The sequence below is a fragment of the Parasteatoda tepidariorum genome, chromosome 8 (genome assembly GCF_982258835.1).
Source record: "Parasteatoda tepidariorum strain Cologne lab strain chromosome 8, Ptep-v5.0, whole genome shotgun sequence".
In the NCBI taxonomy this organism is placed as follows: Eukaryota; Metazoa; Arthropoda; class Arachnida; order Araneae; family Theridiidae; genus Parasteatoda; species Parasteatoda tepidariorum.
In genome coordinates, this window is record NC_141762.1 from 104,343,851 (window position 1) to 104,362,291 (window position 18,441).

Sequence of the window (18,441 nt, forward strand, 5' to 3'; positions counted from 1 at the left end):
ATATTGAATTCTGATAGGTTAGCCTTCTGGTGGTGCGGGTAATATAAATAGAGCTCCAGTGCTTTGCTAATCATTAGTAGCTTTGCTAATTTCATTTTGTATACTTATTACGATGATATTGGGACTCTATCTATGTGCTAGATGTTTTTTGTTTCTAAGATCAATTGCGGATAGAAATGAATCGTTGCATCAGAAAAAATATCAAAGAAGATGGCGCTTGGAGAAAAGAAGAATGCTATGAAGCCTATGAAAGGAAAAAAGGTTTTAATGGGTTATAAATAATTATAGTTTGTTGTAATGATTCAATTTTATTTTTGATTTGTGATAATAATTTGTGAGTTTTAAAGGTAAGTAAAAAATATCATTTTGATTGAATTCTGTAATAAAGTATTTTATTGCTTATAATAAAACTTCATTAAATAAAGTAAAAATTATTTCTATATTAATTTTTTTTACAGTTGCAGGGATGAGATTTTTCCGCTTTTTAGCGGATTTCCGCTTTTTTCTCTTTTATCTCGTAAATTTCAGTTTTTTTTATCAAAAATTCAGATTTTTCTAAAAATTTCACTTTTTTTTATAAATATTCCGCTTTTTCAGAAAATTCACCGATTTTCAAAGAGAAACAGAAAATTCAAACTAGCAATCCTTTCTCATTTTTACTTATTATAGTTATTTTCTCCCCTTTTACTCGCAGCAGATAAGATTTTCCGAATTTTTTACCCGCCCTCCTGATAGATCCGATTTTTGTAGTTCAAACGACGCTGCTTCTGACAAGCCTGAAATCTGCTAATATCTCAATTCTTATTCACACGATTTTAATATCAAACATAGGTTTTCATATTTGCATGTTGCGATTCTTATTCACGCGATTTGAATGTTGTACGTTGGAATTCTTATTTACGAGATTTAAAAATCCGATATTGTGATTCGTATTTACGCCTTTTTAAAAACCTATATAGCGATTCCCACTCACGCAAGTTTAAAATTAATGTCTTGATTTGCTCATGCAGTTTATAATATCAAACATTAAGTTTCCTATTTATACGTGATTTTAAAATAAGGATTCGCATTCTAAAAATTATGCATCATAATTCTTATTTATGCAATCTAAAAATTACGCATCATGATTCGTATTTACGCGATCTGAAAAATATGAATCATGATTTGTATTTACGCGTTTTAAAAATTCTACATCCCAGTTTGTATTTCCTCATTTTCAAAATCGTATATCTAGTTTCATATTCATGTGATTTCAAAATCCATAATTGTTATTCATATTCACGCAATTTTAAGATCAACTATCGCGATTCTTGTAAGAAGTAAAAATTTTTTTAATTAGTTACTATAAAGGTGACTGTTTTTCTAACGACGATTATTAGTATATGTAAGTGTTACAACATCAGAGAAACTGGAAGGGAATATATTCAAAACTTACATTCTGTGCTTGCAAAAAAGAAAAAATAGGATTTGTCACAAGATGTTTGAAGATGGACTAACGACTAAATATAGCAAGTATAAAAGATATAGCAAACAAAAGCAATCACTTAAAAAAGGATTTAATTTAATTATTATTATTTTTTTTTTGGAAAAAGAGTTAATTAACTCATCATCAAAATTTTATTTATAATTGCTGTTATTTTTGCTATAAAAGGCAAAATTCTTATCAAATAAAAAACAGTTATCTAAACAGTTGCTGATTGTCATGTATTTTTTCAAACTAAAATAGCAATTTTTGTATGTTAAGGACTTACTATATATTTCTACTTCACTGTTATTGATTTGTTTCAAAGGGCTCTAGTTAGATTAGACTATAATATGAACATAATGAATCAGTCTATTGTTAAAGTTTTTTTTTCCAATGTAATTTATAAAGTAATATTACTGATATATTTGCTATAAATCACATAACAGTATTTATTAAAAGTATTCTCAGTAGTTTTAATTTGCTAAACCAGGTAGTTTTTCAAGTAATAATTGTCTCTTATGTGAACTGAGGAAAAATATAATTTCCAGCTTTATTTTTTCAATTGGTAATTTTTTATTTTCACTAAATGTTAAGTAGCAATGTAATCATTTATATAATAATAGATTAGTACACAATTGTATGTCAACACATTATTTATTACCTTAAACTGTCTGGAATTTATTATTAAAGGGTTGCGCTTGTGTAAAATTTACGATCATGGAAATTCAGCTTTTTTGCCTTTTGGCTAATCTCATTCCTGAGTTGTAAATATTTTAGATTATCTTGTTATATAATACAAAAATTTGCTCAGTAGACAGAATTATGTCTTTTCCATCTAATATATAAAATTATTTGATTATTTTTAATAAAACTATTCTATATTTGATTTAAACCAAATTAAATACATTATAATTAAAAAACAGTTAATTTTAGTCCTTTTTAAACCAATATATACCCTATATAATATACAATATTTATTTTAAACATATTTTTAACTAAAGATTCCAGTTTCTATATTAACATAAAATGCAAAGTATTTTATAAGAAAAAATTCTTATCTTTATATTATCATAAAATACAAGGTCTTATAAGGAAAAATTCCAATCACTATTATAAAATACAAGGTCTTCTTATAAAAAAATTTTCAATTGTATCAAAAATATTTGACATATAAATTATACATTATTACAATTTGCATTAAAAAACCCAATTATTTTATGTGCATTCAGCTGTTATTTTATTTTTAATGCAATTAGGTCATGAAAATTTGAGGAAGTTTCTAATAAATAAAATAGTATAAATAGAATTCAACAACAGATTCTCAACATAAACTGGAACCATGGTGGAATCCATGCTGAGTAAGTATTTATAAATTTTGTATTTTATAAAAAAAAATATTTTTTAGTTTAATTTAAATTAAAGAAGGCATGATTAGGACCGGATTAAGGCAGCAGGGTACCAAATTCCAAAAGTATTTTATTTTATTGCTTTAACAATTTGTTTAAACATTTCTGTGGTGTGCCTTCTAAAAAATTTTAAAGTTTTCAAAAATGCTAGAGTTTCTAAAATATTGTGTCTAACAATAACAATTTTGTATTTTAAAATTTGATTAAAAAAAACAAAGTATTGCTTAGTAAGCTTTTCCAAGCACAGTTTTATTTTTTATACACTTTAGAACACTCAGTAAAAAAACTAAAATCAAAGTTAATATTTAAAAAAAGCCTTAGAATACAACTAAAATATTACAATTAAAAAAGCATATGGTTAAAATACTTTACAATATTATCTAATAAATATTTTTAAATATTGTATATATCATAACTAAATTTAAAGTATTGAATTCATTTTTAATAAATGAAATAATAATAAATAATAATGCATAAAAATGAAATAATAATAAATAATACTTAATATTCAATTTTGCTGCTGAATTTTTATACAAAAAAGTTTGTTTACATTGTGACAAACCCCTTTTGACAGTTGAACACATCAATTGAAGAGTAAAATCTGTTATAAAATAAATTTTTTGTTAAAAAAACACTCTTTCACTTAATTTTTCCTTGTATTAATAATTGAATTAGCAAATATATATAGCAAATATACATATAAAAAATAATGAATAAAATTTGAAATTCACTTATCCTAGTATTGTATTAAAAAATAAGTTTTTTGAAATAATGTAGTAGCAATAACTGTTGAAAAGGCATTAAAAACAAAATAGATTCACAATGGAGTCTGTTCAAATTGAGTGTATTAAAAAATGATGACTTAAATTTGGAACATACATACAATTTAGTCAAAACTTAAACTCATCTGAAAAAGGTTTTAGATTGTTTTTCGGACCACGAACCTGTTTTGCTTATAATAAAGTATATTTTCTTTTATTATTAAAATTTATTTTAAATAAATTGATGTATTAATTAATTTTAGTTCTTTACTTTCTTTATTGGTGTGTGTTAAACACATTTGAAATTACATGTTTAAAAATCTTTTGATGCTTAACATTGAAAATACAGATTAAATTAAATATTTAATGCTGTCTTAATATAGACTTGCATAGCTGTAAAAAGTAAACAATATTTTTTTTAAAAAATAAAAAAAATAAATGCTAACTAAAATTCTAACTTTTGATTCATGGAATTCAAATTTATATTATAGTTTATTGATGGAAATTTCTATATTTCTAAAACTTGAGGTTATATTAAAAAGAAATTACTTTAATATGCCAAAAAATAAAACGAAACAAAGTTGAGTTCAGATATTTTTCTTCCCTTTCTAAGTCTATTTGAAGCAGTAGGGTTATTAACTATTTTTTTTTCTTCATAATATATATCTTAGAAATTATCAGATTTTCTTTTGTGATTCCAATGTGTAGATTAGATTTTTAAAATGTTTACCTCATGTATTTTGATATAAGACTAAAAATGAATATTGTAACATAAAATTATAATACTTATTTTTTAATGAATGACAACATTTATAAACATAATCTGTTGCATTTATTTTGCCATTTAATAAATTATGAGAAAAAAAAGAGATCACAATTTTAAATTAAAATTATGATACGCTAATTAAAACTTTGTTAAAGTAGTATTCTTTAAATTATCTATTTTATCTTATCTTTTAATTTCAATAATACCTTTGTATCAAAATAGTTAGTTTTGCATTATAATGAAAAATTATTTCAGTAAGCTAGAGCTTCTAAATAGTGTTATTATATAGTTTTAATATTAATTTAATTTGATTAAACATTTATAAAGTTTTTATAAAGTTTCTCTTGTAGTGTATTTGAATAAAAAAAAAATCTGATTTAAATCAAAAAATACAATTTAAATAAAAAATAATTTGATTTTTTAAAAAAAAATCACAAACCTTGTATGTAGGTCACATATAAAATATAGATACAGTACAGAACCCGTTATCCGGAAATCAGAAAACCGGAAAACCAAGAAACCGGAACGAAATTCAACAAATTTTCCAGCCATTTTTAAAAAAAAAAAATTTTTTTTTTCTCATAAGATTTTAGAATTTTTCTTTCTTTTTTGAAAAATGTTTACCTTACCATCATTTTGGAAATAATCATTAGTGTATTACTTCATCGTTTTTTCTTCTTTTTAAGATTATTTCCAAATATTTTTTTTTAGCTGGTGTTAACAATAAAAAGAACGGCTTTTTGTAGCGATTCAGAAAACCGGAAAAATCAGTTATCCGGAACAGCGATGGTCCCGATCGTTCCGGATAATCGGTTCCCTACTGTATTATACTTGAAACTTAGCCTTGGTTACAGGTCCCCGAGGGTTACAGTTCAAATGTCTGGCCCTCTATTATCCACTCATGGTGGGGGTATCACTTTGACCAAAATGCTCATTGTGGCCTGCTTCAGCCTAAGTTTTAAATATTATGATAATAACGTAGAGTTTTAAAATTAATAATAAATTAACATGTATTTTCTTAAAAATATTTTTGTCAATATTTAAAAATAATATTTATAAATTATAAAAATGAACTATTCTTCAGCCCAGATGTTTAAGAGATAGTATATAATATATAAACGACCCATATATACATTAGCATAACAGTCAATAATTTAATAACAAAAAAATGCAATACAATAGCTTTTAAAAAAAATTATTTAACTTAGAAAATTATTAAATACAAAATTAAATTATCATAAAAATGAAACATCATTGAAAAAATTGACTATATTCAACAACTCATCTTTTAAATACAATATATAATACAGTCAATACAATAAATTTTAAAATATAATCATTAAATTTAGTAAACTATAATACTTAATAGTGGTTGTAGAATTGAAGCACTGATGAGCAACAATATTATCTGAAATAAATTTAAAAAAATTAAAACAATAAACTTTTATATTTTACTAAAAGTATAAATAAATAAATTATAAAGTATAAATAAATAAAAATAAATAAATGTAATAAAATTAAATAAATTAATAATTTTTGGAAATAAATAAATGTATTTATTTATTTTTTAAAATTTTTTTTACAACCTTAGATTTGTGTTATATTTTTTTAGCTATGAAAAAATTGAAACTTCTCAACGAAGAAGAGGAAGAAAGTGAACGTAGCAGTGATGACATCGAAACAAGAAATATGATACAAGAACTGCGGGAAAAACGTAAGTTAGTTTTTTTTTTTTGGTAAAGGGTAAAACTTTTGCAGATGACTTCAGTAGTTTTAAAAAAAATATTAAATTAAATAATATACTTACAGAAGTACACTTTGCGAAAAATTGAGTGAAAATATTACACTAAATTAACATTTTACTAGAAAAGACTTGATTCTGTAATGTAAACCTAAATATTTGATTGAAATTTGAAACAATAATGCTAAATGAATGTTTTATAGAATATATTCATTATTTTAGGTCTACTATGTAGATATATACATAAACAAATTCTGTACCAAAATTTATAATTCTACATACAGTAGATTTTGAGAAAAGTGTACCCAAAGAGTCAAAATATGCATTTTGAGAAAATAGTAATTAAAAATGAAAAGTATTATATTTTACATTAAAAAAACATTATACTATTTTACATTAAAAAATTATTTCAATGACTTATAGGCAGATTTATAAATATTATATATCAACTTTTATTTCAATGACTTATAGACAGATTTATAAATATTTTATATTAAAACTTTTATTTCAATGATTTATAGACAGATTTATAATCTTTTTATGTTAGCCAGGAACTTACATAAGTAAATGAAATAAATTTTTTCATTAAATTTTAGTTTTTAATAGAGCTGGAACCTTGTAACATTCAATTTTATTTCTCGTAAAATATTAGTATTTTCGAAGACAAAAAGATTTCTTAAAAACTATAAAATTTAAATAACTACAGGTTAATTATGAAGACATATCAGTTAGTTGACATTCTAATGAAATTGGTACTTTCATAGAACAGGGATGAGATTAGCCAAAAGGCAAAAAAGCTGAATTTCCACGATAGTAAATTTCATGCAAACGCAACCCTTTAATAATAAATTCCAGATAGTTTAAGGTAATAAATAATGTGTTGACATACAATTGTGTACTAATCTATTATTACATAAATGTTTACATTGCTACTTAACATTTAGTGAAAATAAAATTATAAATTGAAAAAAATAAAGCAGGAAATTATATTTTTCCTCGGTTCACATAAGAGACGATTATTACTTGAAAAACTACCTGGTTTAGCAAATTAAAACTACTGAGAGTATACATTAATATTTCATTTCTTTTAATAAATACTGTTATGTGATTTATAGCAAATATATCAGTAATATTACTTTTTAAATTATATTGAAAAAAAACTTTAACAATGGATTGAATCATTATGTTCATATTATAGTCTAATCTAACTAGAGCCCTCTGAAACATATCAATAACAGTGAAGTAGAAATATATAGTAACTCCTTAACATACAAAAATTGCTATTTTAGTTTGAAAAATTACATGACAATCAGCAACTGTTTAGATAATTGCTTTTTATTTGATAAGAATTTTGTATTTTATAGCATAAATAATAGCAATTATAAATAAAATTTTGATGATGAGTTAATTAACTCTTTTTCCAAAATTGATGTGGTTGCTTGTTTGCTATATCTTTTATGCTTGTTATATTTAGTCGTTAGTTCATCTTCAAACATTTTGTAACAAATCCTATTTTCTCTTCTTTGCAAGCGCAGAATGTATTTTGAATATATTCCCTTCCAGTTTCTCTGATGTTGTAACACTTACATATACTAATAATCATCGTTAGAAAAACAGTCACCTTTATAGTAAATAATTTTTAAAAAAATTTACTTCTTACAAGAATAGCGATAGTTGATCTTAAAACTGCGTGAATATGAATAACAATTATGGATTTGAAATCACTTGAATATGAAACTAGATATACTATTTTGAAAATGAGAAAATACAAACTGGGATATAGAATTTTTAAAACACGATCAAATCACGATTCATAATTTTTAGATCGCGTAAATATGAATCATGATGTATAATTTTTAGATTGCATAAATAAGAATTATGATGCATAATTTTTAGAATGCGTGAATGTGAATTCCAAAACCTTATTTTAAAATTACATATAAATACGAAAATCAATGTTTGATATTATAAACCGCATGAGCAAATCAAGACATTGAATTTTAAACTTGCGTGAATACCAATCGCTACATAGGTTTTTAAAAAGGCCTAAATACGAATCACAATATCAGGATTTTAAATTTCGCAAATAAGAATCACAACGTACAATATTAAAATCGCGTGAATGAGAATCACAACACGCAAATATGAAAAGCTATGTTTGATATTAAAATCGTGTGAATAAGAATCGAGATATTAGCAGATTCCAGTCTTGGGACCTCTAAAAGGCTTGTCAGAAGCAGCATTGTTTGAACTACGAAAATCGGATCTATCTGGAGGGTGGGTAAAAAATTTGGAAAATCTTATCTGCTGCATGTAAAAGGGGAGAAAATAGCTAAAATAAGTAAAATGAGAAAGGATTGGTAGCTATGTAGTTTGAATTTTCTGTTTCTCTTTGAAAATTGGTAAATTTTCTAAAAAAGTGGAATAATTATAAAAAAGTTAAATTTTTAGAAAATGTGAATTTTTGATAAAAAAGCTGAAATTTAAGAGATAAATTTGAAAAAAGCGGAAAATCTCATCCCTGAATAGAATGAAATGTTACTATAAAAATTTTATATATATTAAAAAAGTTCATTTTATTTATACTAAAAGTTGAACTTATACAATGTCTACAATTCAAAAATAAAAGTTGATATTCTTTTATCGAATTTATCAAAATTTCAATATTTATTTCAGAAATACAATCATACCTAAAATGTCAAAGGAAAGAACCTACAGATGAACCACCCAAGGCTGGTCCTGAACCGGAACCACAAGATCAAGAACCTACAGATGAACCACCCAAGGCTGGTCCTGAACTGGAACCACCCAAGGCTGGGCCCAGTAAAATTAAATGTGGAACTGAACCACCCAAGGCTGGGCCCAGTAGAATTAAAGGTGGACGTGAACAACCCAAGGCTGGGCCCAGCAGAGTTAAAGGTGGTCCTGGACCCAAGAGTACATCAAAGAGAGGATCCAAACCTGGATCCTCAAAATCCAAAAGCGGAACCAAGTCTGGAAGCAAGCCTGCAAGCTCAAGACCAGGACCAGTGATCATAAACGGACCCTCAAGAACTCAAGCTACATCAGACTCAAGCAGCGATTCTTCTTCAGAAGAAAATATAACACCTAGATGTCGAGCAGCCCCTACAGAGAGTCGCGCTCCGCAGGAGGATCCCGCTCTTGTAGCACAAATGGGCGGGATGAATTGCCCGTGCCTGCCTTCGCAAGAAGTAATGTTACGTGCAGCCATGGGTGCAAGTTGGAAAAAAGGCCAAGACTGAAAATTTTTTGACTGAAATACCTAACATACACAATACCCCCTCGACATATGCAAATTATCTAAGAAAGCTTTACCATAATACATCAAGTTTAAGTACTGTACAAAAAATATTTATTCATCTGTCTTTTGATAAAATAACAACAGGACATAAGAAAGTAGACCAATAATGTAGACCTGAAAAATATGTTTAAGGACAGAAATTTTTCTTCTTCCGATTTCCGTCTTCGAGTCAGTCTCGTTTCCGTCTTACTTCCGTCCGCGGACATTTTCGAAAGACGGAAATCCGTCCTGGGGACGGAAGACTTGCACCCATGCGTGCAGCCTTCCGTAAGTTTAACAAAATATCTTAACAATTGGAAAATTTTAAATCAAAGTTGATCTGCCTGAAGGCAATTAATTGAGAAAACCATAGTCTGCACTACACAGTAATGCTGATGAAGAAGAAAAAATCAATATTTTCAAGACATTCTAAATTTAAATTGAATTTAATAATTAAAAAAATTTAGTACATAAGAAAATTATCTATTAAAAAAACTGGAAATTTTCTGGGATGCATAAAAAACCCAAAACAAATAAACAATTTAATAGTTTTAATAAATAATTTAATAGTTTTGATAAATAATTTAATAGTTTTTTAATTGCCTATAAAATCAATATTAACTAATATAGATTTTACTTGTATTGACAGTAAACCTTAAAAAATGTTTAAAAGTATGTCAAATTTATGAAAATGTTTATATAATTTCCAAAATAAAATGTCAACTATTTTTAATACTCCTTGCTCTCAAATACTATAAACACAATTATCTATTTAAATTGTCTAAATATTAAATAGGATTCGTGTTATTGTTGTAGTTTTATGTAATTTTTTTATTCAAAAAATTTCTATAATTAATTAAACAAAAAATTGTTCTGAATATCTATTTTTTCTCTAAATACATAATTTTCTTCAAATTATTAATTAATTTAAAAATAAAATATATAAAATTTCATTTACAAGTTTTTTAAGTTTAATATAAATAATTTTTACAGCATAATTCAAAAAGTTTTTAGTTAATATTTCAAATGTTTAATAAATTACTGACTTAAGTAAAATTAATTTAAATTAAAAAATCCCACCTTTCTTTAAACTTCCCTGCTGACTTTTCTAGTATTAAAACACGATTTACATGATAAATATATGTTTTGTAATTTTTTTAGATGACTACAACAGGCAACATTTGTTAGCCATCTTAGCCTATTTCGTTTCTATCGTGAAACGAAATTTAACGGAGAATGAACGAGAAAGAAGAGGTGGAAGATGAATGTGGTAGAGATGTGATTGAGAGAGAAGGAAGAGGAGAAAGATGAATGTGGTGAAGAAGTGAAATGTAATAATAGTGAAATAATAGTAAATAGGGAATGATAGTAAATAAAAGTTTATGTTAAAAAAGTTTGTTTATACTAGTAGACTATAAGATAAATTGCACTTTAATTAAGCAAATTTTACGTTTCTTTTTTGTAGGATATGAAACAAAATATGAAATTTTATATTTTCATTTAGGTTCAATTTTATACAATTTTGTTGACACACAAGAGATATTATTATGATACACACAACTCTTTGTTACTCTTCAAATGACGAAGTTGCTGATAAAATATTAGTTACTATACGTATATCTGATTGCACAAAAGGATAATTTTTTTTAATTGTAATATTTTAACCTCAACTAAAATAAATTTAAATATAATTCTAAAAAACTTTAGTTAGACAGTATAAATAATATTAATAATAATAATCGTCCCTCTCAGTGTTCGTCTGCATAAGCTTTCAAAAAAAGTCCGGTAGATAGCGCTTCAGACATGTAGAATTTTTTTGGATAAAATCGTAGTATTTTTTATTTTCAGAGTCTGGTAACCCTGATGAGATTAACCAAAAGGCAAAAAAGCTGAATTTCAAAGCTGATGATTTGGATTTCAAAGCTGCTGATTTGGATTTCAAAGGTGTTGATTTGGATTTCAAAGCTGTTGATTTTGATTTCAAAGATGCTGATTCTAAACATAAATGCGGCCGGTGCGTCGTCAATTTTGAGCGTTGTCGATTCTAAACGTAAATGCATTCGAATAAAATTTTTAATTTAAATAGGTTATTAAGTATTTCAAATTCAATGCATATCAATGTTTTTTTAACGTATTTTAATTGAAGTGAAATGAAACGTTAAAGTTTCTGAAAGGTCTGATAAAATTTCTGAAAAGGATCGTTTTTTTTTTCTTAAAATCGTTTTAAACTAGTAAAATCGTTTGGAAATTTTTAAAAGGTTGCTTTTTTAAAAATGCAAATCATTCGGATTCTTTTTTGACTGACTGTAATTATGTGCACAATGGTAACATCTTTCTGAATTTTTACCTATTACCAAAGTTCAAGGTTTTGGACAGTTTTAGTCAGTTTTGGACAGTTTAAGATAGTAAAACCAAGGTGTCCTGCCCAAAACAAGTTTAGGACATCTAAAACCCCAACCCTGCATAATATACCTTTACATCAAATGCTGGTCCAGAGATCGAACAGATAAATTATTTTATGGCTGTAAAGGACAAATTTTAGTAATTTCAGACCAACTGACAACCGCTAATTTTGAGACCTGACAGGGGACATAGCCAAGTTATTCAACAAAAAATAAGCACCTTTTAAGCACTTTTGAAGTACTAAAAATATATTTTTAAGCACTTCAAAAAAAATATCACAATTAGACAGGGTTGCAAAGCTTTTGAAAATTGACGTTTTTACTGTCATGTCAAAAAAAAAAAAAAAACATTTTGGTATTACTTTTGACAATTGCCAAAAATCATGAAATTTTGAATAATGCAAAACGAATGGCGTTTTCATACGCCACTGACTGACAATACGCTGAAATAGATTGAGGTGGAATTAATTGTGAAAACGATGAATAGAACAATGTGAACTGTGTCTTTTTGCATAATTCAAAGCGAAAATCAAGGAAATCAAAGGAAAAATCTCATTTTGAAAAAGGGGAAATTAACACTTTTTAAAATTAACCAATGAAAAAAGCATCTTTAAGGGCTTTTAAAAAACTAAAATTGAAAATGAGCACTTTTTAAAAACACTACGCACCCTGCCTAAATACATTATTTTTGGATGGTGCTCAAAGAAAACACATATAAAATTTTATGTGTCAAAATTTCAACTGCTCATTTTCAAATCACAGTTTTGAAAGCTTTTTCTAAATGTGTGAAATTTTTGTTCTAACCGTGGTACGCAAGTAATTTTAAAGCTCGGTTCTTTTCAAAATAAAAAGAGGAAATGCTTATATTTTTACGTCAGCACATCTTCTTCTAGTTTCATTATTCTGAGTGTTTAAGCTGATGTATTCATGTAAAAATAATTGTTATATAACTAATTGTTACCAAACATAAAATTATTAACATTCTTTTATTCCATAATCGTCTCTTAAAATTCTTTTCAGAAATGAATCTTCATAGCTGCCAACACGGATAGGAAAAAATCCAGTAGATTTTACGAAATAGTATAAATTTAAGATAATTGTTGCAAAATATACTAAATATTTTACATATAGGGAATTTTAGGGATTTTTAAAGTCATCAAAATAGAAAAAGTTCAAAAGTTTTCAGTTACGATTTCATATTAAATTATCTTGAAATGATATGTATTATGAATATTCATAATTTTGAATAGTAATAAGTATTTATTTCATCAAAGATAGTTAACTGAATTTTAAAAACGAGACTTGCTTTATTGTGTATTAGTGACACATATTTAAATATTCAAACAAGCAATAATCTGCACAAAAATTCTATTTCAATAGGGATTTTTAAGGAAATTTACTCAATTTTTAGGCATTTTTTAAATGTACAAAAACCAAGAGAATTTTTATTAAACCTGTAGACCAGGAAAAACTGGCAAAATCCAGTAGAGTTGGCAGCTATGACTCTTGAAATGTTCCCATATTCTGAGAAATTCCTTAAAAGAAATTCATTATATATTAATATTAGCAGCTTTTCTTTAATCGTTTGAAAGTTTTAATTTTAAAAAAAAATGACCATTTTAAATATGTTACCGTGAACAGCAATTTCCTAATTCGTCCTATACTAGACATTTAAGCATACGCATTTAGAATACATTCTGTCACTTCTCAAAAACAAAAATGTTCTTTCAAATCTCTAGTTTGCTATTTTCATTTAATAACAAAGTAACTGAGAATAAATATAATTGAATCCATTTATTTAAGACTACTCTGAAACACCTCTTAAGGGTCACAGTACCCAAAAAATGACCAAATTATCGTTATTTTTTCATTGCTTATAATAAAACTTCAAATTATTTCAAATGCACTGAAAAAAAATCCTCTCCCTATCTACATTTTTAAAAAAGTTTTTAATTATTTTGATTGCTCTAAAACAGAAACTTGATCAGCAGACAGACTTTAAAGTGCTTTTTCTCATAGATGATAACTTTGTGCTTGAATCTTAATTAAATTCCTGAGGAATTTTTTCTATTTAAGATAAAGCTTTGAAGTAAGCTTTTTTTTATCCAAAGTATAATACACTTATTTAAACTGCACATGGAATAAGCATTTTATGAGGTACTACAATATTTACAGCATGTTATATATACCTAACAGGAATTTTTAATCTTTTTTTCCAACTTTTTCACAAAATAATCTATAAAAAATTTTCTAATTGATAAATCAAAAACTAATGCACAAAATTGTTAAGATGAATAGTGTTAGCACTTAGAATTTTTTTTTAAAAAAAATATGTTAAAATAAAAAAGCCTTCAAAATTTAAAAATTTTGAATTTTTTCAATTTTATTTTAAATTTTAAAAAATTAAACATTTTAACTAATTTTAAAGATAAATTATTGATTATAAGTTAAAGGAGTATGTAAGGCATCCACAAAATGAATGACTATACCTTCATTTAGAAAAAAAAAAAGTTGCAAATGTACTGTGACCCCTTAAAAACTAAAGTAATAGACACAAATGAATAAGTACATAAAGCAGATGGTTGTTTTCATACTATACAGTATAGATGATTCACCATGTAAAGGTAAGTGCAGATGGCACTAGGGGTCAAAATTCGTCACAAGACTTACTACTCCCAACTGATTTTTACACCTAAGCTTGAAAAAAATGCACCATCCAACGCTATTATACTAGTAGTGTTTTCAATATAACACATTCTTTTAATCTAACTTTCAACAAAACAAACTACAAATGAATTTGAAAAAATTCGCAGCTTGCTATGATGTAACCCAAAAAATAAGAAGCTGTGCTATTTTATACAAATATAGCCAAATAAAATATATTACTCAAAACATGGCTAGCCTAACACTTTTTTTATGCTGTGATAATAATTTTGTTAAATTTCTTATAAGCTCAAGACCTGTTAAAATTTATAAATTAAAAAAACTCTTACAATACAGTACAGAACCCGTTATCCGGAAATCAGAAAACCGGAAAACCAAAAAACCGGAACGAAATTCGATAAATTTTCCCGCCATTTTTTTAAAAAAAAAATTTTTTCCTCTTAAGATTTCAGGATTTTTCTTTCTTTTTTGAAAGATGTTTACCTTACCATCATTTTGGAAATAATCATTAGTCTATTACTTCATCGTTTTTTCTTCTTTTTAAGATTATTTCCAAAAAAAATTTTTTTTAGTTGGTTTTAACAATAAAAAAAACGGCTTTTCAGAAAACCGGAAAAATCAGTTATCCGGAATAACGATGGTTCCGATCGTTCCGGATAATCGGTTCCCTACTGTATTAAAATATTGAGAAAATATGGAAAATAATAAAAAATAATGACAAGAGAAGAAAATTATTAAAATATTTTTCAAAGGTATTTAAAAAAAATAATTTTTAATTATCTAAAAAAAATTCTTAATAATCTGGAAAACAAAATAAAGAAAATATATAATCTCTTCCTCAACAGAGACAATTATAAAAGCAAAAAGGAGTGCCTTCTAATACTGTATCAATATAGCCAAAGCAAAATATATCAATACAATAGTGTGAAATAAATAATTCTAATTGTAAAATCAAATCAGAATATCAAAACTAAATTATCAATTTTTTTCCTATTCAAAACTGGAAAACAACTAGCATTTTAAAATTTAGGTAACCGACATAACTTTTTAAAAAAAAAAAAAAGTATTAAAATATTTTTACTTATTTTTTAGATACGTTTCATCTCTTACAAATATATTTTAGTGAACAAAATTGCACAATGGCCAACTTTTTCTGCAAATACAACTGCATTATTCTAAATACAGGATGGAAAGATTTCCGTATCGTGATCTGACGCAGAATTATCGCCAAGTTTTAGCAACTTCTGGGCAGCGGCCTGCGAGAAACTAAAAAACAATCACTGAAAGGGACTAACTCGAAAGGTATAACTTGACCCCTCCCCCCTGAGCAAACATCTACATGTTATTTTTTTTAATAAATTACAAATTTAAAACCTATTTGGCACCTTGGCAATTGTAGTTAACGCAACAGTTCTTGATACGAAAATATCTCCTCAATGGGAGGAAATATTTCTGTATTCAGATCTTTTGCATCAACTACAATTATCAAGGCACTAAATAAATTATACACTTCATTTTAAAAAAAAAATTTTAGATGTTTGAACAGGAGTTACACCTTTTAAGTTAGTCCCTTTCAGTGATTTTTTTCTTAGTTTCTGGAGAGCCACTGACAAGCTTGGCGATGCAGCAGAGATTAATATATGAAAATCTTTCAAGCTGGACATATAACAACCAACGATCCTCATGCAAATCACATAACTCTAAATAAAAGTTGCAGTAAACCAGAAGGTGATTTCACTGAAAGCAAAGAACATCATGGTAGCACGAAACTTTGTTTCAGTGAACGAAAATTTACGTCAAACCAAGGGTACCCCCAATTCCTTTATGAAGCAATATGCAATAAAAACATAAATTAATTTTGATACTTCAAAAGCATGCAAATTCAAAGGTGGCAGATGTTCAAGATAGTTCTTAGTCGGTCTATATCGACGAGTTTCTTCTTCTACCATAGATAATACCTACAATAGAAAAAATATTAATGAATCGATTTTGTTTTGAAGAATTTTATGTTAAACATTGGTTGCAACGACAATTCTTACCGCTTCTCTCACACCAGGATCATCATAACCTTGATCGATGTAAGGAAAAGCATCAACAATAACTTCACCAGCCATTATACTTTACAGAAAATCGTACAAATAAAAATTATTTTAAGACGGGAAGCAAAATAATGAAATTAAAATTGTGAGCAAATCAGACAAAATGAATAATTTGCTATGAAAGAGTAATTTGCTTTTAGCTCATATGGTAACAGAATGATGACTGTCTTATTGAAATAAGATAGATGGCGCTTGACAGAAAACATTATTTATTATTATTGTTATTGTTAACTTACGTCGCACTAGAGCAGCACAATGGGCTATTAGCGACGGTCTGGGAAACATCCCGGAGGATGATCCGAAGACATGCCATCGCAATTTTGATCCTCTGCGGGGGGGATGGCACCCCCGCTTCGGTAGCCCGACGACCTGCGCGCGAAGTCGAGCACTTTACGGTAGCACAGTTTAACGAGGACCAATACCGCACACCCTCGGTCCCTACGCAGACTGATCCAAGTGGTCACCCACCCGCACACTGACCGCAGCCAGTGATGCTTGACTTCGGTGATCTGCTGGGAACCGCGTCTTAATGATCAGTCCACTGCGGGACAAAACATTATTTAGAACAATAAATAAGGTAACCAAACGTTTTCAAATTTTAGAGACAGTCCTCAAATTTCAATAGCTGTCATGAAGAATTTCAAATACCTTGAAATATTTAAAATCTTAACGTTTGTCCTTAATAGTCCTCGAATTTGTCTGAATATTTCTAATCGCTTTTAATATGCTTGTTATTGTTGTTCATTTACGTCAAACTAGAGCTGCACAATGGGCTATGGGCTGGGAAACATCCCTGAGGATGGTCCGAAAACATGCCATTACAATTTTGATCCTCTGCGGAGGGGATGGCAACCCCGCTTTGGTAGCCCGACGACCTGCATGCGAAGTCGAGCTCTTTAGGGTAGAACAGTTTAACGAGGACCAATACCGCAGACAGTGACGAGGACCAATACCCTCCGTCCATACGCAGACTGATCCAAGTGGTCACCCACCCGCACATTGACCGCAGCCAGTGGTGCTTGACTTCGGTGATCTTCTGGGAACCGTGTCTTAACCAGTGCCGTAACTTCACCCCTCGGGGCCCTGGGGCAAAAGTTTTTGGCAAAAACTTTCAGTACTCCATCTGTAACCGACATTTTAGCTACTTATGTATTATGGTGGCGAATATATTTATGAAAACAAGTTATTTGTTCGCTTATAAATAGGATTACAAAACATTGCAAATTCTCCACACTCTAAAATACGAAATTTCAGCGAAATCGATTAATCCTGAGAAATTAAATTTTAAAAAAATCTTAGTTATAAAGCTTGATTTTTCGGAAACTGATCAACCAATTTCGTTAAAATTTGTGTTTTCCATGTGGAATTAGATACTTTGAAATGATAAAAAAAACTATATGCCTTACGATTTAAAAGTTTTCAGACTATTATTGTCCCGAAGTGGACTAATCGTTAAGACACGGTTCCTAGCAGATCACCGAAGTCAAGCATCACTGGCTGCGATCAGTGTGTGGGTGGGTGACTACTTGGATCAGTCTGTGTAGGGACCGAGGGTGCGCGGTATTGGCCCTCGTTAAACTATTCTACCATAAAGTGCTCAACTTCACGTGCAGGTCACCGGGCTACCGGGGCGGGTGTGCCATCCCCTCTGCAGAGGATCAAACCTCAAGGGATGTTTTCCAGACCGTCGCCAATAGCCTATTGTGCAGCACTAGTGCGACGTAAATGATCAACATCACACCTTTATTAAATAAAAAATAGTAAATATTTACTAAAAGTTATTTTTTGCATTGAATTATCTTTAGATAAAACAATTTTATAATCGTATGCAAAATT

The 18,441-nt window shown here is 27.7% G+C and overlaps 2 protein-coding genes and 1 long non-coding RNA gene across 6 annotated transcripts in view; 1 reads left to right on the top strand and 2 right to left on the bottom strand.

The window, feature by feature from the left end:
* The window catches only part of LOC122273919 (uncharacterized), a 58,325-nt gene extending 47,492 nt beyond the window's left edge, over window positions 1–10,833 (top strand). For 3 of the 4 annotated variants that reach the window (XR_015435999.1, XR_015436000.1, XR_015436001.1), the window contains 4 exons: window positions 2,722–2,823; window positions 6,011–6,112; window positions 8,816–9,728; window positions 10,602–10,833. Coding sequence is in view for 1 of the 4 variants with exons in the window: in XM_087169544.1 (XP_087025670.1) it covers window positions 2,805–2,823; window positions 6,011–6,112; window positions 8,816–9,351; window positions 10,602–10,628 (684 nt within the window). In the remaining 3 variants the exon portion in view is untranslated. The remainder of the gene's footprint in view (window positions 1–2,721; window positions 2,824–6,010; window positions 6,113–8,815; window positions 9,729–10,601) is intronic. The other variant, XM_087169544.1, reaches the window with a different exon arrangement.
* LOC147806603 (uncharacterized) lies at window positions 7,570–9,042 on the bottom strand. Its single transcript, XR_015436002.1, has 2 exons — window positions 8,906–9,042; window positions 7,570–8,851 (listed from the first exon to the last, which is right to left on the bottom strand). It is a non-coding gene; the product is annotated as an uncharacterized LOC147806603 (long non-coding RNA).
* A 4,600-nt stretch (window positions 10,834–15,433) lies between the features above and the next one.
* LOC147806604 (pre-mRNA-splicing factor SPF27-like) lies at window positions 15,434–16,713 on the bottom strand. Its single transcript, XM_087149457.1, has 2 exons — window positions 16,546–16,713; window positions 15,434–16,464 (listed from the first exon to the last, which is right to left on the bottom strand). Exons 1-2 carry the CDS (start codon window positions 16,618–16,620, stop codon window positions 16,303–16,305), a joined length of 237 nt encoding a protein of 78 aa, XP_087005583.1. The 5' UTR covers window positions 16,621–16,713; the 3' UTR covers window positions 15,434–16,302.
* Window positions 16,714–18,441: the final 1,728 nt, after the last annotated feature.